The sequence below is a fragment of the Fusarium oxysporum genome, chromosome 11 (assembly GCF_000149955.1).
Source record: "Fusarium oxysporum f. sp. lycopersici 4287 chromosome 11, whole genome shotgun sequence".
Taxonomy (NCBI): Eukaryota; Fungi; Ascomycota; class Sordariomycetes; order Hypocreales; family Nectriaceae; genus Fusarium; species Fusarium oxysporum.
The window spans coordinates 1,633,076-1,654,714 of record NC_030996.1 but is presented as its reverse complement, the minus strand read 5'-3'; the positions used below and the strand labels follow the sequence as shown (position 1 = coordinate 1,654,714).

Sequence of the window (21,639 nt, the reverse complement as noted above, 5' to 3'; positions counted from 1 at the left end):
CCTGAGCAAGATACCGGCTGGATGGACTCGGTCGTCAAGGTGGTTTCTGGAACTTCCTGAGTTCATATCTTGGAGAGTACTCCAAGGGCAACAAACACTTTGGCTATATGGTGTCCCTGGATCAGGCAAGACAGTACTCATGAAGAGCATCGTTGAATCCCTGAACAGCCAAAGCGACATCTTTTCCTCTCCAGTAATTTGGAAACCGATATCCTTCTTTGATGACAAGGACCCTGAGAGGAAGACATCGGACTCTTTCATCCGATCAGTTCTTGACCAGATACTAGGTGACTCACGATGTGCTAGTGTCATTAGGTACCTCGATTTCGATCCGAGCAAGATTCCAGGCACAGAGAAGAGTCTTTGGGAATGCTTTCAGACAATAGTCAAGCGATCTCGAGGTATCATATTTCAACTGGTCATCGACGCCATGGATGAAGCTCTTCGACATAATGAAAACCCATCGACTATATTGGATAAACTACGCGATCTTGTCGAAAGCGATGCCAGCGGTCGTGTAAGGATGTTGCTATCCCATCGCGAGCAGTCCCCATATGGGTTTCTACAGCGCACAGATGCTGCTGTGATCAGCATAGACAACGAGAATACCCGAAAGAACGTCGATGAGTTCGTTCAAATGAAAGTTCGCAGTAGCCTCCAGGAATCAAAATTATCGTTATCTATGGCTTCCACCATCGAAGCAAAGATAGTCAAGAAGGCTCAAGGGAACTTCCTCTTTGCGACCTTGGCCTGGAAACAGTTTTCGAATGGTACCGTCCAATGGACTCGGGACAAGATCAAGGCTTCGTTCACCGGGCTTGACAAGACATCCGATGATCTAGTTGACTTTTATTGTCAATTTCTCAGCAATATTTCGAGCCGGTACAGGCAAAAGGCAAAGATTGCTTTTACCATCCTTCGACTCTGGAAAGAAAGTATTTCTCCAACCCAGCTTGCTACCATGGCAGTAAGGGTTGATATGGAGGGGATTGAACAAGATGAAGACCTGGAAGAGCTTAAAGCTCAGGCTGCAGACTTTGAAGAGTATCTGGTTCAAGCATGCGAGTACATGGTCAAGATCGACAATAACTCAGTTCAGTTCGTTCATGTCTCTGTCAAAGACATGCTGTCAATGAGCTTGGACACGCACTCCCCAAGAAATCAATCGATTATCTCTGAGTTAACAGTGTCAAACTCTGAAGGTCAATCAATCATGCTTAATATCTGTTTGAAAACCATGCATTTGGAGCGACGCAGTCCTGAGAGTTGGCTGGAAACGTACGGAGCCATGACCGAAGCCCTCCGTTCTCTCCGCGAAACATTCTCTGGTCTCGTGACAAATCACGAACAACTCACACGAATTGACGAACTAACAAACTCACATGTCGACAGTATGTCCAAGACCTCTTGTCTTGCGTATGCCGTTCGGAATTGGTTCCAGCACTACAAAGAAGCTTCGCCGTCAGTTGAACAAGACGTCAAGATTATAAATTTTCTAAGTACCATGAATGGATGCTTATGCTATCTGCTGTGGTACCAGTTACCGACAAAGGACGATGGTGGTAAATGCCGTACCTTTCCAGGTATCCTGCTGCTCATCTGCCACTGGAGAGTTCTCGGACGATGACTCTTTTCAGAGTTATTGCTTTGGGTGACTTGCCACGCCTTGTCGGCGCTATTCTCCGTCGTGGAGTCAACATAAACTAACTCGCTGGCACCGTCACACCTCTCTCATGGTCTATCATATGCCGAAGAAGAGACTCATTTCAAGCCCTGCTCGAAAGCAATGAGATCGAAGTTGACTATCATGCTTACCGACAACGGGCTTCTATACATCACGCAGCCTCTTGTATCGAAGACACATTTTATATGGAGAGGCTCCTTAAATTTACAAACATCGATGTCAATGCAGTTGGCGATAATGGCACTCCGCTTCACGTTGCGATCTCTTCCAAGAATATTCAGGGGGCTGATAAGTTACTTAACCACCCTCGTGTGAATATATATTTCAAGGCTGATATGGAAGAATCTCCTTATTCTATGGCTTTCAGACACAAGATATGGGAACCATTTCTGTTGAGGATATTGGACATGACTGAAAAGCCAAAGCCCCCTTCTACCGGGCAAGCGTACGGGACTTCACAACTTCTGTGGGCTGGCGTCCATGGTTGGGCAAACATGGAGGAACGAATTCTTCGCGAGGATCATAACCAGGTTTTCCTGGTTGACCAAGAATCTAGAATGAATGCACTTGCGCACTACGCCTACTTTGGGCGCCAGGAAAAGCTGTCGTGGATCATTGACCGTCTTCCAACACATGGACTCTTGCTAAGAGGCGCTTCTGATCGATATGATCTACTCCATCTATGCGCAAGCCAGGACTGGGAGGATATGGTACATCTACTCCAACGGAAATACAAGTTGAAATCCCTCAAGTTTGATCATCAAGGACGGAATATGCTTCACTGGATTATGGAGCATGGTTGGGACTTGGACCGCTTTGATCTCTCGTGTTACAGTGTATCAGATCTCAATTCACAAGACCGAGATGGTCTAACGCCAATGCATATAGCTGCTTCAAACAGAAATATACATGCACTAGAAGTGCTGGTAATATCTGGAGCAGACCCATACCTGAAGGACAAGCGCGGCATGTCGCCAGCTCACCTTGCAGCGCAGGTTGGATGGAGGAAGGGGGTTGAGTATTTGACTGACACGTCCCATAGAGAGCTCGGAAGAACCAGGGACGGGGCCACGCTGCTCCATCTTGTTGCTATATGGTTTGAGGGTTCACTAGTCAGCAAGCTCCTCTGTTCGCGACAAGGTATGACAAACGCCAGAGATAGCAACAGACGAACGCCTCTACACTATGCTAGCATCAATGACAACGCATCTGCAATGATTGCACTCCTTGATGTTGGTGGGGAAATAAACGCAAGGGACGACAATGGTATGACGCCACTGCATGAAGCTATTCGATGCCTTTCGGTCAAAACAGCAAGACTTCTCTTGAAACGTGGTGCAGACTTCAAAGCCATTGATGGTTTTGGGCAAACCTGTCTCCATCTCAGCGTCAGGTACAAGCACAATTATCTTCTCAAAAAGTTCATCAAGATTGGCCTTGCAGCCAACGCCTATGATAAATTCGGGATGAGCCCTCTCCATCGAGCCTGTTCCACTGGAGTCTCTGAGCATGTACAAATGCTTCTCGAGAAGGGCGCCTCGTACAAAGCCCGAAACACCCACCAGAGAAGTCCACTCGATATTGCTGTTCATAGAGAAAATGTCAAAGCCATCGAAGTGCTCATTTCATGGCTTGATCACGCCGCGAAGAGAGGTGACAAGAAACCCAGGAGGAGTCGCACAAGACAGGAGCTTCTTGACCAGGCACTGTTGCTGGCGTACCAGTTTGGTTGTGAAAAAGCAAGCGCCAGACTTCGATCCGCTGGGGCCAAGACTGATAAAAGCACCATAAGTGTTTGTCAAGTATATATGGATGGCCCTTCACCAGAGTCACGTTGACCACTGAAGCCTTACAAATCACAAGCCCGCAGTGCAATAAACAAGGAATTGTAATGCTATGAAAATGACAGGTGCTAGTACCTGAGACTAAAGGGCCACAAACTTTGTACAAAAATTATTTGCCCCTGAACCAGCGCCGCAAAAACTGGCGATAGCTTCAATAGCGTGACAAAAAGGAGTTGAAACAAATCGATAGCGTGGAGGGACCATGGCCCAAACCATCGTTAGTCTAGGGTGGGACAGATAGTCGGACGCTGATTGGCGGCTGGGCGCGCTATTGACAGAACGCGTTTTCAGGTGACAGGGATCAGAATCTGAGGACAAAGACAGGGCTAGTCCAGGGGTTTATCGGGACTTGGCCATCGGATCAGGTTATCGCGACAGTCACTGAAGATGGAGAGCACTGCAGCAGTTATTTTTCTTGAAACTTACAAATGGAGAATTGACAGTGCCGAGATGATAAGGCTCAGAGTACGGAGTATTCCTACAGGAATGACTCCCAGCCATGAGCATCATCGTCAAAGCAAGGGGGCGGAGCCCAGCAGCCATCCAATTAAAACCCGTTTCAAGTGGCGTCTTTAGCTTCAGCTGAGGAATCGTGCTGTAGCAAGGAACCCCCTCTTTTGCAGCTCAAATGAAGATAGAAGTAATCGATAGAGGAGAATGTTTCTCCTATTCAACGACTGAACTGTGAGGCATCAACTGACGATAGCAGTGGACATTTGAGGGGCGTTGTTGAGGCAGAGGGCTGGTTTGGCTCAAATCGTGGCGCCCGACCGTTGAGTCTGATGCTAGCCACGGCAGTTTCGGGAGGAGGAAAACAGAGTTACAGCCCTGCAACATTCAAAGTTTAGATTTGGGTTGTAATTTTCGATGTAGTGGCACATGATCAAGCGCTGAATGGTGATGATGTGAGATTGGGAGTGCTGACGGTGCTAGAAGAATGGCTCTTCAACCCAAAAAGCGCAGTACTTGATGGCAAAAGCTCTCAAAAGAGCAATTCTGGCGATGCGCTTCGAGAAACACGCTGGAAGAGTGACGAGATCTGGTAAGAAATTGCTTGGCGGAAAGGATCCATTAAAGGGACCAACACCAAAAAGTAAGCGTAAGCACCCCCGCATCGCGTGCAACCTACAGTGCCCAGTACAGTATCACCATTAGCAAAGACTCTAATAATAACCTTATGAAGACAATATTCAATCCCATCAATCTGATCCGCGGAATAACAATTCATCAGAAACAAAGCAGCAAGGCTACTTCCCAACTACCGTGGCCTCATGGTCCCCTTTTTTTCTCAGGCGTTGTCACAGATTGATTACAGTGGATCAACGAGGCGTCAAGCCTTGACCAACCGTTATGAAGCGCTATCTGTACTGAGACAAGCACAACAAGATCGCTACGGTAGGGAGAGAAAAAGATACTGTATCTAAAGTAAGAACCCCCTGGTTAAAAAGAGAGTCAGGGGTCTGTCTCTATTCCTTTATTCCCCTCTCTGAGCTGAGCTGTCTGTCACTTTCTTGTTTTACTTTATTTTTTATTTTTCTTGCTTTCTGACATTCGTTTCCTTACATTCTTTATCATCCATCACACAGCAATTAATCGTCCGATCGCCAGAAAATGGCCGTTCCAAGGTCAAACAGAGCCGTGCTCTTGGCCGCCGTCGTTTTCGTCACCATATTTCTCGGTCTTGCGCATTTCCACCTCAACTCTCCCTCCGAGTCAACACCATCCGCAAAGAGCGGAGTGTAAGCCTTTCCATTTCCCCCTCTTTTCGCAGCGATAAACTTTATCTGACAATTTTTCTTTTTAACAGCGACGAGCCCGCGCCTTTTGTTCCCGAGAAAGAAGCCGCCGCTGCTGCCCCGACTTTCGTACCCGGCGAAGATGAAGAGATCGGCGCGACACCCGCTGTTGAGGTCGTAGCTGAGACGCCGAAGCCCGAGGAGCATCATCATGCTGTCACGCCCGATAAGCCTGAGGCTGATCCTGCGGAGGAGCCCAGCGATCCTGAGGAGATTGCTGAGGCTGAGGAGCTTGCAGCGAATGCCTCTCCTACTCCCGCCGCTGCTTCCCCGCCGCTGAGCAGGAGCAAGAGCAGGAGCAGGAGCACGAACATGAGCACGTCCATGAGCATGAAGAAGAGTTCGTCCCCGAAACCGAAGTCGAAGAAACACCTGAAGCTCCCGCCACTCCCGAAGCGCCCACCGGTCCTAACCTCGATGCCTTCACCCCTGAGCAATGGATCAAGCCCGCCGTAAAGGTCAACGACCCCGAATACTACCCCTACGGCCACTGGCCCTCCAAGCTCCCCTCCGACAAGCCCATCTGGACCAAGCCCCTCGGCAGGAAGCTCTGCATCATCGACCTCGAGAGTCGTCGCTTCGATAAGCCCGGCCAGATCTGGTCCGACGAAATGACGTGGAACAAGAGCCGAGAAGTCCACGGCCCATCCGGTGGCACACTGAACCACTGGGTCTACTGTACGTCCTTCGCTTCCCCCGCCCCCAGCGCTCGCTGCGTACTAATGTTTCAATAGCCAAGATCCACGGATACCAGTACTACCACATCAAGATCAACGGCTACCCCGACCGTCGCGATTCATGGAAGAAGCCCTCCGTCCTCTCGCAGGTTCTGAAGAAGCACGACGTCTGTGTCTTCATCGACTCCGACGCTCTCTTCAACCGTCTCGACCTTCCCCTCGAGTGGCTCATGAACTACTGGAGCATTTCTCCCCAGAACAACTCCCTCGCCCTCCCCTACGATCCCGACACCCAGCATAACCGCGACCGACGAGGAAACCTGTTCCTGAACACTGGTTTCATGATCATGCAGAACAAGAACAAGACATACGAGATCTTCAAGGAGTGGGATGACTGTGCCAACGACGGCGGCAAATTTCCCGGCTGCACTGAGTTCCGCAACCGAAAGGGCTGGCAACCAACTGACCAGGGCGGTTTCGGCACATTCATCCGCTACGAGTATCCCGATGAGATTCTCTCCCTGCCTTGTACCGAGGCCAACGGCTTTCCCGAGAGCCGCTCAGGCTGCGACGGAAAATTCATCAAGCACGTCTGGATCGGCAAGGAGGATCGTCTCGTCCAGGCCGTCGGTGCTGTTTTCCCTGGTGTTCTCCTCGAGACTTTCCACAAGCAGTTCCTCAAGGAGTCGGAGAACTTCAAGACTTCCGAGGATGATCTGATCAAGCAAAACGGTATGCCTTGGTAACCGGTTCTTATTTTTTAGTGCTGGAGTTTTGTGCTTTACAGTGTCGATCGGCGTTTCAATTCCCCATGTCTACAGTTTGAAGATCAATACATGGGAGTCGGGTGTATAAATAGAGAATGTAATGGGATATAGATCTACGAGGAAGGGAGAGGTACAGCAAAGCCTGAATATACTTGAAGTTTAACTGTTCATTTGGTCCTCCCGACAGGTCACTACGCTCGGCGCATGTAACACCAGACCTCACCTCGATCCCTCGATAGTTTGCGGAAGTCTTAGATCCTCTTTAGGAGACTTGAGTATGAACAAACCCTAAAGTTTAAGGAGTTTATATCTTCTCATCCTGAACGCCGGTCTTCGCATTAGCCTTTCTGGTCTGTGCCATCTCCCAAAGAGATATCAGGTCTTTGTATTGTTGAGTTTGTTTTGACTCAAAAGGTTGTTGTGAGATTGTGAAAGAGTGGGACTTTTGATGTAAAAAATGAACTTCTGGTAGAACTGAGTTTGGCTCTAAGTAACTGATATTGGGTCTGGCTAGAACATGTAAACGGTAATTCCTGAGCCTGAGGATCAGGAGTAATTCAGCATTGAGGCCTGCGATTCATGAGCTACTCCGTGACAGCGCATTCAGGGATGGCCATTGTCGACTTACAAAATATTCAGGGACAGAAGGTTTAACCTGAATATTCTGCTTAGATATTTTTTATTATTTGTTTTACTTTCCTAAAGTATTTCCCTACTGCTATAATTCTTCTTAAGATAACTTTAATAAAGATCTATAAATAAAATATTTAATTAAAAAAAAATAGTTAAAAATGAGTTAATTTGATTTTAGAAAGTTATATAAAATGTAGATTTTATATGCTTTTATTAACATAGGACCAACTTTCTAAGTTCTATGCAGCAATTATAAGCTCTTGGCAATAGGTTTTGACACCAAATAACATGTGCATATTGCCTTCTGGAAGCTTGAGTTAACTGGGCTTTTTCCGTGTCTTGACTTGGTATGTCTCGTTGAAGCATCATAAGCTCTAACTATCAATCAACAGTGAATAACACTAAGGTCTGCGTGGTGAGTCTAAGCTCTCAGCGACAGATCTCAGCTGAAACAGTGAATAGCACATTTGGACCTTACTGTGAATGGTTTATCCATAGAACAGGGCATCAGTCACTCGAAGTATTCCTCAGTGATGCTCAGAACAACCATTATTGCTGCATTATAAAAGCTCGTCTCGCGACCTCGCATCTTTGACTGGGACAAACTCAACGATTCATTTACACAAAACCTCTTCTTGCTATCAAGAACTGATCAACCACTTCTAGCAATCATGCCCGATTCCATTTCAGGCTATGAAACCCTATGTGGAAGCTGGCTGGAGCAGCCAAATGACATCGTGTCCAGGGAAGGGATCTCACAGTTACGACGGCGTAGAAAGGAAAAAGCGATTTGGGTTTGGACATGCTGCAGTTATCGGACATCACACACTGAATCTTCCATAATCCAATGCACTGGATGCAACAAATCGAGATGCCAATGTTGCGAAGTAGAAGAGAAGAGTGGTCAGAGTACGACACCCAGATCAGTATCAGTGGTGACACCACGGGAGACTCGGTCGACTTATCCAGTCAGAATACAAGGACATAAGATCTGTTACCACGATGGGAGGGAGGGCTTGAGAATGATACTTAAATAAAGTAGCATACTCATTTTCAAGAAATGCCAAATATCTGTTGAGGGGCTAGATTCGCCTTGCTCGAGCGTCTAAACCCCTTCAGTGAGAGAAATTCTGAAGGCGATCTCGCGAAAATTACGTATTAATGATGAAGCTAAGTATTGCACGGTCTGGGTTGAATTTTATACATGTCGTATCATGTCATCGTGTGACACTGCCTGTCGTCTAATATATCGTCTAATGTAACCGTAATGGGAATTATCCATGTTAAACATGTATACCTGTAAAGTTACACGAGTGAAGACTCTACCCTTTTCTGCCTAATATGTTGTGTCGCCTTGATAGTGGCCTAGCTACCTATATAAGAGTTGTGTCCACCCCCGTATTATCACATATCTGGACTTTTGGAGATTCATAATCGAACCTTGTACTACCAACCATTCTCTCATCTTTCCCCCTTCGGAAAATAATTTATGGGTTGGTATTAAGGCGAATCATTTATTAATCATTTACAGTAATAAAATTGCTAAGGAGTTTCTTAGGATCATGATGAGCAACAAAACGACAACAAAGAGACATAGGCACGGCCCCTTAAAAAGAAAAGTGAGAAGTCATGATAAGCTGGCGCAGCTGGTAGACTATATAAGTAACCAGATTCTCGCTAAAAGTGCTGCAGAGTCTGAGGGAGTCAAAGACAATGGGAATCTTCAACAAAGCCCGGAGCTTGCGCAAGGAATGCTTAAGATTTTGAATGATATATACGCTGATCCTGAAAAGATGGGGCGAAAAACTTGGTTGATTGGTTCATAACCAACGGTGGCAAGGAGCCCCGACGTAGGTATCAAGCCGAAGTGGTCAACCATTTCTGTCACTCAAACGAGCTTCAAGAACTACAGTCCAACAGCTCCAATATCTCATCCAGAAAGTCATGTCTTATTGATGATAGAACGAGCAACGGCATAGTTTCGACCAGCAATGGCAACCGGAAGCCTCTGACTTCCCACGGGATGTATATTAGACTCGTGGGAAAGGTAGACCTCTCCTCTTCCCAAATTGAGCATCAGTGGTAATTGAGATATTAGAGATTCCACGAGCCGCCATCTAACGGGGGTTTCAAAAAGCCTAACACAGACCGTAGACTGGTGTAAGAACTTCTAGGAGCTTCTATCGTCTTTCGAAACTTCCATGCTGATATAACTCTAGCTTTATTATGAACCCAGATAGCCATGCATTGGTCAGTGTAATGGCAACGGCTCCTGGGTATCAAAGGAATGCTTTAGTACACTTTTTATACTCATATATTGCTTTTCAGCCTTATATAGGAGTCCTGTCTAAGGTAAGCATGACGCACCATGTAAAATCCTCCGTCAATTTAACTTATTCCATACATAGCCACAAGGTCTCGTCACATATGAGCTCTCATTCCATTTGCCCTTCTACTCATGGAAACTGACCCAACATGAGCCACGAGACATACGGTTCAGACGAGATGGTAGCCCCCTGAGAAAGATTCATAATATGAGCTGTCTTCGATGCAATTCTCCGATAAGCCCCACGATCGACTACCTTTGTCAAGCACAAATTGCAGTATGCATTACGCCAATGGGCGACGGAATTTGGACTGGCTATTGTTTTGTCGATACATACTTTCAATCTGGAGATGAGAGGCAATGCGTTGAAGATTATTGTGACAGAGGCATGCAGGTCGACCCTTTTACCACCGGAAAACACGATGCTGATATGCCGATCTTAAATCCCGATGACTACTTCCTGATCTCTCTTCAACACCAACTAGTTGTTTTCAAGGACGAATGGATGAACACAGCACAAAGATTTAAAGAGAGAGTGGAAACATATGTAATGACTCCAATGCTCCGGATTTCGAACACAACTAATTCTTGCGCAGGTCGATGAGTTTGACTTTGCATTGGCTAGCAAAGAATCCCAACAGCCGTTGGCATGGCTTCGGCATGCAAGACGCAAGTTGACGGAGCTGGTCGTGTGCTTAGAGACAACCATCGACTGTTGGGATAACTTCACTTATCCGGACCATATGCAAACACGCTATGGACGTCAATCAATGGTGTCTATTGAGCAGACTTTCGCGGAGGTGAGGAACTGCTTGAAGGAACTATACCATATTCGCACACTGTGTGATGAGCACGAAAGATCAGTAGACAGTCCACGATGACACGGGACGACACTCACACCGACATAGCTAAATCTCCACAACATCGACGAACAATACCGGATTTCCCGTATGCAGGCCCAAGTTGCTGAAAGTACGCAAGTTCTTAGCTGCTTTCTACTCTATGTGTGTTTCTCACGAAACGATGATCGTGTAGATGTGCTGATTTGCCTTGACAGGTTGTGTCTCCCATTACCCTCGCGGCAGCAATCCTCTCTATGCAGGAGGAAGCAATCCCTGACTTTTTGGGACCTACCAAGCTCTCGTTCTTTTTGTTGACGCCCATGCTGATACTTCTTGTTTCTTTGGTTGCTCGGTTGGTTCAGCATTGGGACAAGGTTCAACTGTACATGTCCCATCCAGGCAATTGGGTTCAAGGTCGCAAAAAAGATGTCAATCTTGGGATCGTCTAGTAGGTTTTGGGGTTTCTGTTTTTCGATATACTTTCTTTCCTCTATAGATCACTTTTCGTAAGTCCATTTGCACCTTGCTCAGCGACTCCTTGCGTTGCGACAGATGGTCGTGTCCAATCAAGCTGCAACTCATTCATCGGCACATCCCACAGAATCTTTTGCTCGTCCTTCACCACGACAAAGCCCGCCTTCTTATAAAGATACAAGGAAGCTTCCTGGGTGTTCGATGTAAAAAGCGTAACTTTGTCGAACTTCTGCTGCTCGATAAAATCCATCGCTGCCGCCATCAAGCGCTTCCCTACTCCAAGCCCACGAGCTCGCTCGTCAACGATGAAGCCACGTATTTGAGCCGTGTTGGGCTGTTGAAGGTGCTCTGCGTCGATCAAGATAGTCCCCACAATCTTTTGAGTGAAGTCGGCGGAATTGTCAGAGGGTGTTGACTGAACTGCTGCGAAGATTTGGTTGCGAGGGTTGGTGAGTCTTTGGATGAGGTCGGCCCAGCTTTTGGCGAGGGAGGTTTCGAACGCAAGACCCCAGGAGTTGTATGGATGGTAGTAGGCTATGTGCATCTCAAGACATCTGGCTAGCAAGCCAGGACGATATCCTGGCTCAATGGTGACGTTTGTCTCGGGGATTGTCATAGTTGTCGCTAGATAGGGCTTGATTAGGGAGTAAGATGGGCGAAATGCTGCTGACACTGTCCATATCTTATCAGTGAGGAATGCAAGGCCGAGGGGTCAATTGACACACGTCACTGGTCATTGCTTACAGGTCTTGGCACGCCTTTATGGTCAATCTTGTCAATTTCATGTCAAAGTGCGGGGTATGAATCGCTTCAATGTCAATTGATGAGCGGTTCCTTTGTGACCAAAGCTCCGATCAGATGGCAACATGTTAATCGCAGCAACCAAGCATTACAATTGAGAGAGGAAAGGACAGAATTATCGCCTGCTGCCCTGCATCGCACTCCTACAAGTTACAAAATCTCGTGATTGTTGAGGGTCGTCTTCAGGGTAAGTGGCGACAGGCTTCACAATCCTCCAGAAAACTCAACTTTCGACAATCTAATGTAACAAATCCGCCAGACAATCTGACCTTCCTAATCCAGGCACAAAACGCAAGGAGTTGAATCCTCTTTCCAGCTTCATGAACAGGCGGGGATGGTCCACAATAACGCAGAGAGTTGAATCCCTCTGTCAGTACACAAAGCTGGGGTGCAGTGCATGACCAGCGATCCCTGCTCAAGGAAGCGCTGGTTTACATACAAGGCCTTGTCACCAGCGAAATTTGGTGAACAGTGGAAGCCTCAAGCTCGACGGCCATGACACACTTTGAGGTGCCAAGCGCTGCTGTTAAATGAAGGAGCATTTTTACAATTAATAGCACAGTAAAATTCAGAAATGGCCAAGTATTATAAGCCAGTTTATATTTAATGGCCCCAAGTGTTATCCAAATGTGTTTATCCTCAACTTGTGTTTCTCCCACTGCGTTGTCTTGCGACCTGATCCAATCTATTACTAACCCGCCGAGCCAGCCTCGGTCCGCTAATATTCATAGTTTTTCCCCGAACGCCAAAACCTTCTTTTCTCAATTTGCCTTTTTCCCCCTCTTTTCCCCCTCACTTCCCCTCCTTCACCCCGCGATAGCCCTCGATTCTCACGATAAAACATTTACACCGTCAATTCAACCAACTCGACCGCGCATTTCAACTCCATGAACCACGCCCAGTATGGACCGTTGCCGCCGCCCGATGCGATGCTGTTGATGAAGGCCTGCTGCTGCCTCGATACGCCTTGACCCCGTTCCAAGCGATCAGCTAGGTCTTTCAACGCCTCCATCTGGCCTGTGATATATCCGATGATGGATGCGTTTTGCGTGGTACCGTGGAGCCGTACTTGGCAATCGAAGATTGCGAGATTGACTTGCTGTATTGGTTGCAATTTGTCGACATGCGGCAGGTCTTTGCTTGTGATTTTGCGACGGCGAAGGAAGGAATGCAAACTCGGGATCTCTTCGATGTCGATGTCATTGATTTGCGTTGGAGGGCCGGTCACGTAGTAATTGACTACCGTGACCGGATAATTGTGGCCCGATTGACCGTTGTTGATGACGATTGCGCAGCGGCGCATCTTGTGATGGAAGTGAGGGTTCTTGGCTTGTTTTGATGTGGCCTTTTGGGGTTGGAGCCTTGGTGGTGATCGCCTTGAGAGGGTGACGATGGAGAGGGCATTCGGCCTGCCAAGGACGGGGGAAACATCTTCTTTATGCTCGTGGATTGAGGCCACTTGTTCAGTTGGATCTTAAGGTTCAAGGCAGCAGCTGTGTGATCTGCTGAGACTTAACATTAAGGTTATTGTGTTTTTGGCGTAGTGTATGACGCCTTATATTGTGTTGTGTTGAAAACAAACACCTTATTTTGTTATCTTGCTTTAATACCTTTGGCTTCACTTTACGCGTTGCTCGATGGGCATTTTGACTTTTAAATATTTAATGGCAACGCTAGAATGCAAATGCCCGCCTAAATTCATCAACTATTTATTTTATCCACCCAAGCTTCTCAAATGATGAGCTTAGTGAGGAGTTTGCCCTGGTTGACACCGCTGAACAGCTTCATCCAAACCTCAGGCTGCTGCTCAATAGGCGCCTCAATAACTGTCTCAGCAGCCTCGAGCTTGATGCGGCCATCGGCAGTGGCGCCAATAAGCTCGCCAAGAATGGCGGGCACCTTGTCCATATAATCGAGCATAATGAAGCCGCGGATGGTTATTCTGCAGGAAATAAGCTCGAACCAGTTCTTGAGAGCCATGGGCTCGTCAGAGTTATATCCGCTGACGGCACCGCAGACAGCGATGTGGCCGTGCTTCTTGACGCGGGTCAGCATGGCGTCGAGGATGTCACCGCCGACGTTGTCGAAGTACACATCGACTTCATCGGGAGTAGCAGCCTTGAGATCCTCCAAGAATGTAGGGCTCTTGTAGTTGAGACACTCGTGGGCACCGATGCTCTTCACCCACTCGCACTTCTCGTCAGAGCCGGTGATACCAATGACTCGCTTAGCGCCAAGGATCTTGGAGGCGATCTGAACAGCCATAGAGCCAGTAGCGCCAGCAGCGGCTGAGATGACAATAGTGTGCTCGGGCTTAGCCTCACCGGCATAGTACAAGCCGGTATACGCGGCAAGACCAGAGGCACCAAACGCACCAAGGAAGTGAGTGGTGGGCAGGCCGTTGGGCAGGGGCGCGAGGGCCTGGGAGTTTTCGGCTTCCAGGATGACATATTCGCTCCAGGTTCCCAGGTGGAAATCCATGCAGAGATCACCGACCTTGAACTTGTCCGACTTGGACTCAACCACCTCAGCGATGATGCCGGATCGCATGGGTGAACCGAGGGGTACTGTAGGCACGTAGAAGCGCTCGGGCGCGACAGTGCTCTGGATAAAGTTCCTTAGACCAGTGTCGTTGGAGAAATACTGGACTTTGGCGAGGATCTGGCCATCCTTCAGCTCAGGCAGTGTGACGGTCTGCAGCTTCCAGGTAGCGTCTGGGCCAGACAGGACAGGCTCCCCTGCAGGCTTGTTGGCGAGGACCCATTGCTTGGTGGTGTATGAGGATGTCATGATGATGTGTGGGAAAGTTCAAAAGAAAAATGTTTTGTTTCGTGGGTATATTTGCTGACGGTTTGGTGGAGATCGTGATATGCTGGTCTGGTTTTACGAAAAAACGTTGCTTTTTAAACCTAGTTCCGTCCAGTCAAATACAGCCAAACCATACTTTATAAGGACGACGCGAGTTTGCCGTGATTAAAAAAGCTACGTTGCCGTGCGGTCTTGGCCTAAACCTTTACGGTGGCGGTCTCCGGGGGGCATGAGGGTTGCATTTCCGACGAAGCGTTCTAGCAGGGAGGACCCTTGAGACCTCCTTTCATGCATGGCAGCGTCCATGCGACGGGGACATTGAGTAAGGACACCGACAACCTGGATTGTGGGCAGCCATAACGTGGTGTGGCAAGGAAAAACGGGGGGTTGCTGTGACAAGGAAGGATGTGATGTGATAGAAGGGTTTACGGTATCATCCAGAAGCACGTCAACGTTTCGATCGATATTTCCGAAACTCAAAATTAATTCCCATATGTGAAAAAGGCGCTTTGCGACCGTTAGACTTGTGCCAAACCATCGACGGGCAGCACGGGAAGCTTATCTTGCAGTCCTGTATTTGTTTCCCCTAGTGTCGAGTCAGTGCGGTTTTTTTCTCTCATTGTGCTCGAGCATCGGCGAACTGCGCTCTTCTTGTGCAAGATCGTCACTCAATCCAGGGGATAAAACATGATCCGTTTGGACAGTGAGCAGATTATTTTCTACAGTAGGCTAACGTTCTCCGAAGGATATTTTCAGGATGCAGGCTAAAATCTCGTTTTGAATTCCATGTGGGTTATTATATATGGGGAACACTGGGATGCATGGAGGCGCTTGACGGCGGATTGTTCACCAAGTGGTCAATGAACGAGACGGGACGGGCCCCAGAAATACTCCGCTGTTTCTAAATTCTTGGCGAGTAATTTCAGTCGACCATTTCTTGAGCCTTTCTCTCTTTATTATCTCGGGAGGGCCGTTTTTTTGCTTTTCTCCGCATTGTCTGTTCTCAAGCCCTCGGATGATCTTAGCCCTATAAGACTTTGTTTTATAATGTGTAGGTCAGCTGGCCAATTCTCTTTGAGACAAGACGGTGAGCTTGTTCTTCAGCCCTGACACTGTGGTTTTTCGCCATGGAAGCACTAGAAACCCGGCACTTTCCCGGCTTTTCATTCGACCCGTTTACGATGTTACGGCTGCGGGAGTCGAGAAAGTGTCTTTGATAGTGGAGTAGTCTATAATCAAAATGTTTCATGCGGCAACTTCGGTTCGTTCGCCTGTTCCTGCACCAATATTCTGGATGCCAAGATGTTATTTTACGTATCGTCTTTTTCTTCCGTTGGGTCGCAAATGAGCCTCTCACGTGAGGCTCGGATATACAACGCCAACCGAAGCATCCAATCCATCCCCCTGAGTGTATCAAGACCCAGCATTGAGGCTCCTCCCCCCCATTGCCGCGCCAAGTCCCGTTCGCCACGGATCCGTCATCCGCGCTGGCTAAAAGGCCCTGTCAAGGATCTCCTTGCCTCGTCACTGCATCTTTCCAAGGCCGTTGCCCCCAAGGATCCCAGGGTTATCCTTCACGCAGCGGAGCCTTTGCACTCGAATAGGCAAAGAGACCACAGCCAAGTGCAGACTCGTATGTCTTGTCTCAGTCATCTGTAACAAACCAGTCTCATTTGGGCCAAGTTTCCGTTAAAGAACCCCCAGCTAATGCAGGTCCTTTTCTCCCAAGCCGTTCGCTTGGAGTAAAGTGATCGACATGACCTGCTTATGGTTCCTGTTTATATAAGGAAGAATGGGTTCCTTTTAGCTCCTCCCTGTATTGTGAATTTCTCTTGTTCGGCGTATTTGTTTCGCTTTGAGTGCTTCCCATCATGTCGGCGGAAGCAGTTGAGGTGATATCGACACCGCAGGTTTACATGCCCATATTGGGTTATGTCAAAGCCGAACTTGTCATCAATTGTTTGATCGTGTTGTTGGTTCTGATCGTCGTCACTCTGCGGGTCATTGGAAGACTTATGGGACCTGGGCTTGGATGGGATGATGGATTCGTTATTTTCGCAACGGTTGGTGACTTATCTCTGGCTGAGGTCGGCCATTACTGACTGTGATGGCAGCCGCTGGGCGTGGCGATGTTGTGTTGTCAAGGACTTTTTGCACCTGTTGGAAATGGTTACGAATTAGCGAAACACCCTGAGCGTGCGTTCCCTCACCCGCAGTCGACTACCGATCATCTGCCTCTACGCTACGCCAGTATCGTTTACTAACTCTTCGATCCAGTCGCCGCGAATATTCCTTTCATCCTTAAGTTGACATTCTGCATGCAAGCCATTTATGTCACCCTTCTCGCCTCCGTCAAAGCGAGCATGTTGGCCTTCTTCATCCGAGTCTTCCCAACAAGCTTCATGCAAAAGTCATCCAAGGCTGCCCTCGTCTTTGTCGGCATGTGGCTCATCGCCTATCTCTGTGCTTGTATCTTCCTGTGCAACCCAGTCTCTGCTCAGTGGACTGCTCAAGGAAAGTGTGGAGCGTACATCCCCATGATTCAGTCCTTGATCGCTACCAACGCTATTGGAGACTTGATCATTATGGCGCTTCCTATGCATAGCGTTTGGAACTTGAAGACACGCCGTGCGGAGAAGATTGGTATCACCTCTTGTTTCGCATTGGGTCTTGCGTAGGTCTCGTCACTCTTGATGTAAGAAGTATATACTGACTCGAACAGTTGTGTTGTCTGTGCTGTCTTCCGACTCATCTACATCTCAACCGTCGATCTCAACAACAATGTTACAGGAACCATGCCCACCACCATCTTCCTCTTCATCCTCGAGCCTAACCTGGCCATCCTCTGCGTCAGCATTCCCATGCTGCGACCTTTCTACGCCAAGTACAAGAAGCGAATGGGGGGGTCTCGATTGGATGAGTACTCTACCGAACGGTCAACAGGATTCAGGGACGCCAGCCGATCAGGTGCCGCCAGCACCCAGCCTGAAATCGCTCGAGACCCAAACTTGTCGACCTGGGAGATGGATGACTACAGGCCGAATGATAAGCTGCAGCACGGTTATGCTGTTGCAGGATTCCCTGATGAGTCAGGGTCGGAGAAGAACCTGACTGTTGGATCTTCTGAGATGAAGAACAACGAGATCAGTGTTGAGACTCGATGGACAGTCACTCACTCTCGAAAGTAGAGTAATAATATCATATTAGTGTATATAGCAGGCAAAAATCTGTATCTGTCTCGAAAATAATATCTTTTCTACCAGTTGGCTCAACGTGAAGCTCCAATCACTCTAAAGGCATCAGGCCACAGCTCTGCTGTGAGAAGTTACCTCTCATTCAGTCGTAAATCAGTTCGCCTCGCGTGAAAGATGTCAAACAGCTTGGATCCTCGACCCGAATAGGTAGGTTCGGAATAGCTTATGATGAGCTAAGCACGCTCTGTGACCAGGTACTTTTCTCGTCCAGGCCAAGGTCTCTTGTCGCCTTGCGCTTCTAGACCTCGTCAGCCGATAATGAATGAAGATCCTAATAGTAGTGACCATTAGTACTGTGGTGATAGTACGATTTCTCCCAAAAGAGGGTCTTGACGATGCTAGCCCCTATCCCCATCGCAGGCTAGGACCATCGTATGCCATGTAACCTCAACGGCAACAAACAACCGAGATAAAACAACCCGTAAACCAAGTTATATTTGCAAGTTTCACAAAGGTGCACAAACTACAAGGCATGAGATGAAGCGGTGAAAAAACGACTGGTGCAATTTCTAGCATAATAACCGACACGCTCCCATCCTAGGATATATAACTCCGTATTATAGACATCAAACATCATACCCACTTGGGGTGGAAAAGAGACCTCGAATCGACCTTTGTTTCAGATCTGCTTCCGCGACGCCCCGAGCTGCATCTAAGCTTAGACAGTATTTATCCTTTGCAATGGAGTGGTATCGCTTTAGGATATCGGTTGATTCCAATTGCTTCTGGTCCATGTACTGGTAATGAGCGGCTAGAGCGTCGCCTTGAATCACAACAGCTGACAGAGAGTGTTAGTGTTAAAGTATAGTGGATTGTTTATGGGAGACTTACGTCGCCTGAGCTTCTTTGGGAGATCGAGAACAATCATGTCCTCGTCACCCCGTCCTTGGGGCCAATTTTCAGGATCCGTGTCCAGGATGTCATCACTATAGATGCACATGAAGTTGATTCGAATTCGATCTTCATACATAGTCCAAGCTTTCTCGAACTTGTACAAGTCTAATTGGTTCTTCTCGATGTTCTCAAATAAAGACATGTGCATTTGAGAAGCGATAGCCCAGTTGCGGTAGCTATCGCCCCAAATGTCGTACTTGAGTTCTGCAGCAGGAGTCTGATCAAGCATCGAATCGTCAGGGACTCGCAGCCATCGATGATGAGGCCAGGAAGGAGGTTCATTCTTGAGTTCCCACTTGTACTTCTTGGGCCCATCCCACGAGGGATGTCGGGAAGGTCTCCAGTAATCAGTGGCGTTTGTGACGCTGAATGGCTCAAAAGCCTCTGGGAAGTATGGATGAATGGCACCCATGCGCATATGAAAGAAGCCAAGAGGGGGGTTGTTGATGATATTGCCAGAGACAACAAAGTCCTTGGGATTTTGGACTTTGCGTGTGACAAGACTGGGGATAGCGTCGTCGTCGATCCAGACCTGCGAGACAAGTGATTAGTGTTTAGCGAACCAAGACAATAATATTGCACGTACGACATCATCGTCAATCTTGACGTAGTACTTTCCACGGTCCAACTTCTTCCAGATGTTCTTGTATGTGTAAGTCCCTGCGATCTCGTCGGAATAGATCTTCTTGTATCGCTCCGGGTTGGAAGCCAGGATCTCTTCGAGATATCGGAGATCCCCTTTTTGCTCAGTGTTGACGACCCAGAGAACTTCGTCGAGCCATCCTCCGTTTTCGACCAGATTACGCTCGATGAAGCACTTCATTATTTCAACTCGGCTTTGTCGACCGTAGAACACCAGTCCACTGACGGTGATGTTATCTGGCTTGACATGTTTTGACTGCTTCGTGACAGAGACAGCATGGTGATGAGGACGATGAAAGTCACCAAAGGCCGGGAAGCTGTAGTAAAAAAAGAGAAAACCGAGAGCATAGATTGCGAAACAGGCCACTATACAGTTACGCCATTGTTTCTTGCTCTCTTGGAACCGACCAAACATCGACATCTTGTCGTCGGGAGAAGACGAGGTGGCCGTCGGGTGACTGCCTGGGTACGATCTAGCCCTTAATACCTGGAGGAATAAGTCAGTACTGTAGGTTTGCCATGTTACAAGTTGAGTCGTGCAACACGACTCGATCTGTTCTGTGTGCAGACTTGACTTACAAGACAAGCGTACAGCGTAACACTGAATGATGCGACTCTGCCAAGGTAGATCCCCAGAGCAGGGGAACAGCTGGATCTTATTTCAAGTGCCCATTATCGCAGGCCAACGAGAGCTGAAGTGGAGAGCAGGGCCTAGATTCCGAGCGGTTTTGTTAGTGTGGAATGATCGAGGCTTGCTTACAGCGGCCTCACCATCCGAAGTTGCCAAGTTCAGTTGGTTCGGCTCCACCAGATCCGAGTTGCCGAATTCGACCTTCGACTAACAAGACCCTGAGTCTATACGCTACAGCCACTACGAGGTAGTAAAAGAGGCTAAAACTGTATTTTACCTGCAAGGCACAAAGGATGCGCCAAAACAAGCGTCGCCCTTATCGCGGGAGTTGTTGGTCTTTCGTCATCCCTTGACATGTCTTACAACAGCTGCTCAAACCACTCAAACATAAACAAAGATGCCAAGATGTGTTAATGCAACGTTCAATAGCACAATATTCATCGTTGAAAAAGACGATTGAACCCTTGATCTTGGCAGCGATTTTCGGTATCGTGCCTGGGACCTGGGCCTGGTCAACGGGGCCCGCGCGTTTGGAATGCAGGGCCAAACTATCAGGTTACGCAAGCAGCAATCAACACGACAATCAACAAAGACAAACGATTCTAGCCCCCCACACAGCGCAAGCCACGATTGGTTCTCTCGTAGTTTCCGGCATCTAAGTTTCCACGCTTTCGTCGTTTCTGACAACAATCAAGCTTTTTGGGGCGTTTCTAGTAGCTGAGAGCGTTTGGTATGCGACGCTACCCCCCGAAGGCTTCTTTGTTAAGAGAATTTTTTGAGGTCCAGACGTTAACCATGCCACTGGATTGTCCGTAGAGCATGCCATGCGAGAGATATCGCATTTCTAGGCTTTCTGGTTCTTCAGCCCTGCTGCTTTGGGTCTGGACATCCCGGGGAACTGGAAGCTGGGGATTTCTTGCTTGATCAGAATTATAGAGCTAAAGCAAATCATATCATGCATTTGTCACACCACCTTCCTTGGCGGCAATTAAGCTCTTTGGCCCTCTGAACAAAGGAGAAATGGGGAACGCGTCAGCGTAGTCTTGTTGGATCTAATGAACTCTACATATCCCCTGCTGTGAAGGGCTGAGCACGATTTCCTCGGTGGAGTTTGCTTCCACTGAGGCGTCTAACATTAGATGCCGTTCAAACGATCTTTTTCATGTGAAACTAATTCAACCTAAAGGCCTTTAAAGAATTACGGGATCTTGCACGTAGGTTATTGCGGAAGCATAGGTGTATGCTTAAACGGTAGACATAACTGGTATTCTTCAGCCTACCCTAAATTACTCAGAAACCACCTGCTATTACATTATAGTAGTTAAAGAGCCTATTTCAAATTGTTGAAATAAATAATAGAGTTGTAGATACCTCGGAGAAGGTTTATAATTGAAATATAGTCTGTTATAAACTGTTCTGAAATAATAAGCTCTTGTCCATTGGTATATTAAATTATCCCATCATATGTAATAGTAACAGGATAAGATATTATTATTAAATTACTGCAATTATATTTCTAGTCAACTAACAAATTCGATACTTTCAAGGAAGATTCAAACTAAGAAA

General features: G+C 47.6%; 9 protein-coding genes across 11 annotated transcripts; 5 read left to right on the top strand and 4 right to left on the bottom strand.

Moving 5' to 3' along the window:
• Positions 1-139: 139 nt before the first annotated feature.
• Positions 140-1,627, top strand: FOXG_20198 (uncharacterized protein; the record flags this gene model as incomplete). The annotated part of the gene is made up of 1 exon (XM_018400461.1): positions 140-1,627. One exon carries the CDS (start codon positions 140-142, stop codon positions 1,625-1,627), a length of 1,488 nt encoding a protein of 495 aa, XP_018247448.1.
• Positions 1,628-2,091: 464 nt separating this feature from the next.
• On the top strand, positions 2,092-3,522 carry FOXG_09993 (uncharacterized protein; the record flags this gene model as incomplete). The annotated part of the gene is made up of 1 exon (XM_018389225.1): positions 2,092-3,522. The coding sequence occupies one exon, from the start codon at positions 2,092-2,094 to the stop codon at positions 3,520-3,522; it is 1,431 nt and encodes a 476-aa protein (XP_018247447.1).
• Positions 3,523-5,139: 1,617 nt separating this feature from the next.
• Positions 5,140-6,747, top strand: FOXG_09992 (uncharacterized protein; the record flags this gene model as incomplete). The annotated part of the gene is made up of 4 exons (XM_018389224.1): positions 5,140-5,267; positions 5,336-5,664; positions 5,721-6,002; positions 6,059-6,747. 4 exons carry the CDS (start codon positions 5,140-5,142, stop codon positions 6,745-6,747), a joined length of 1,428 nt encoding a protein of 475 aa, XP_018247446.1.
• Positions 6,748-10,019: 3,272 nt separating this feature from the next.
• On the top strand, positions 10,020-11,018 carry FOXG_20197 (uncharacterized protein; the record flags this gene model as incomplete). The annotated part of the gene is made up of 4 exons (XM_018400460.1): positions 10,020-10,274; positions 10,324-10,590; positions 10,636-10,731; positions 10,785-11,018. The coding sequence occupies 4 exons, from the start codon at positions 10,020-10,022 to the stop codon at positions 11,016-11,018; spliced, it is 852 nt and encodes a 283-aa protein (XP_018247445.1).
• FOXG_09991 (uncharacterized protein) lies at positions 10,488-11,805 on the bottom strand. The gene is made up of 2 exons (XM_018389223.1): positions 11,769-11,805; positions 10,488-11,715 (listed from the first exon to the last, which is right to left on the bottom strand). Exon 2 carries the CDS (start codon positions 11,657-11,659, stop codon positions 11,060-11,062), a length of 600 nt encoding a protein of 199 aa, XP_018247444.1. The 5' UTR covers positions 11,660-11,715; positions 11,769-11,805; the 3' UTR covers positions 10,488-11,059.
• Positions 11,806-12,452: 647 nt separating this feature from the next.
• FOXG_09990 (uncharacterized protein) lies at positions 12,453-13,265 on the bottom strand. Its single transcript, XM_018389222.1, has one exon. It carries the CDS (start codon positions 13,145-13,147, stop codon positions 12,689-12,691), a length of 459 nt encoding a protein of 152 aa, XP_018247443.1. The 5' UTR covers positions 13,148-13,265; the 3' UTR covers positions 12,453-12,688.
• Positions 13,266-13,501: 236 nt separating this feature from the next.
• FOXG_09989 (uncharacterized protein) lies at positions 13,502-14,814 on the bottom strand. Its single transcript, XM_018389221.1, has one exon. The coding sequence runs from the start codon at positions 14,632-14,634 to the stop codon at positions 13,576-13,578; it is 1,059 nt and encodes a 352-aa protein (XP_018247442.1). The 5' UTR covers positions 14,635-14,814; the 3' UTR covers positions 13,502-13,575.
• A 1,709-nt stretch (positions 14,815-16,523) lies between these two features.
• Positions 16,524-17,840, top strand: FOXG_09988 (uncharacterized protein; the record flags this gene model as incomplete). Its single annotated transcript, XM_018389220.1, has 4 exons — positions 16,524-16,715; positions 16,767-16,848; positions 16,930-17,326; positions 17,375-17,840. The coding sequence occupies 4 exons, from the start codon at positions 16,524-16,526 to the stop codon at positions 17,838-17,840; spliced, it is 1,137 nt and encodes a 378-aa protein (XP_018247441.1).
• On the bottom strand, positions 17,838-20,083 carry FOXG_09987 (uncharacterized protein). 3 transcript variants are annotated; one of them, XM_018389218.1, is made up of 4 exons: positions 20,022-20,083; positions 19,387-19,929; positions 18,738-19,332; positions 17,838-18,684 (listed from the first exon to the last, which is right to left on the bottom strand). In XM_018389218.1, exons 2-4 carry the CDS (start codon positions 19,861-19,863, stop codon positions 18,473-18,475), a joined length of 1,284 nt encoding a protein of 427 aa, XP_018247439.1. In that variant the 5' UTR covers positions 19,864-19,929; positions 20,022-20,083; the 3' UTR covers positions 17,838-18,472. The 3 variants fall into 3 exon arrangements, with proteins under 3 accessions (XP_018247439.1, XP_018247438.1, XP_018247440.1); XM_018389217.1 differs by having other exon boundaries at positions 19,387-20,083; XM_018389219.1 differs by having other exon boundaries at positions 17,838-19,332; positions 20,022-20,067.
• Positions 20,084-21,639: the final 1,556 nt, after the last annotated feature.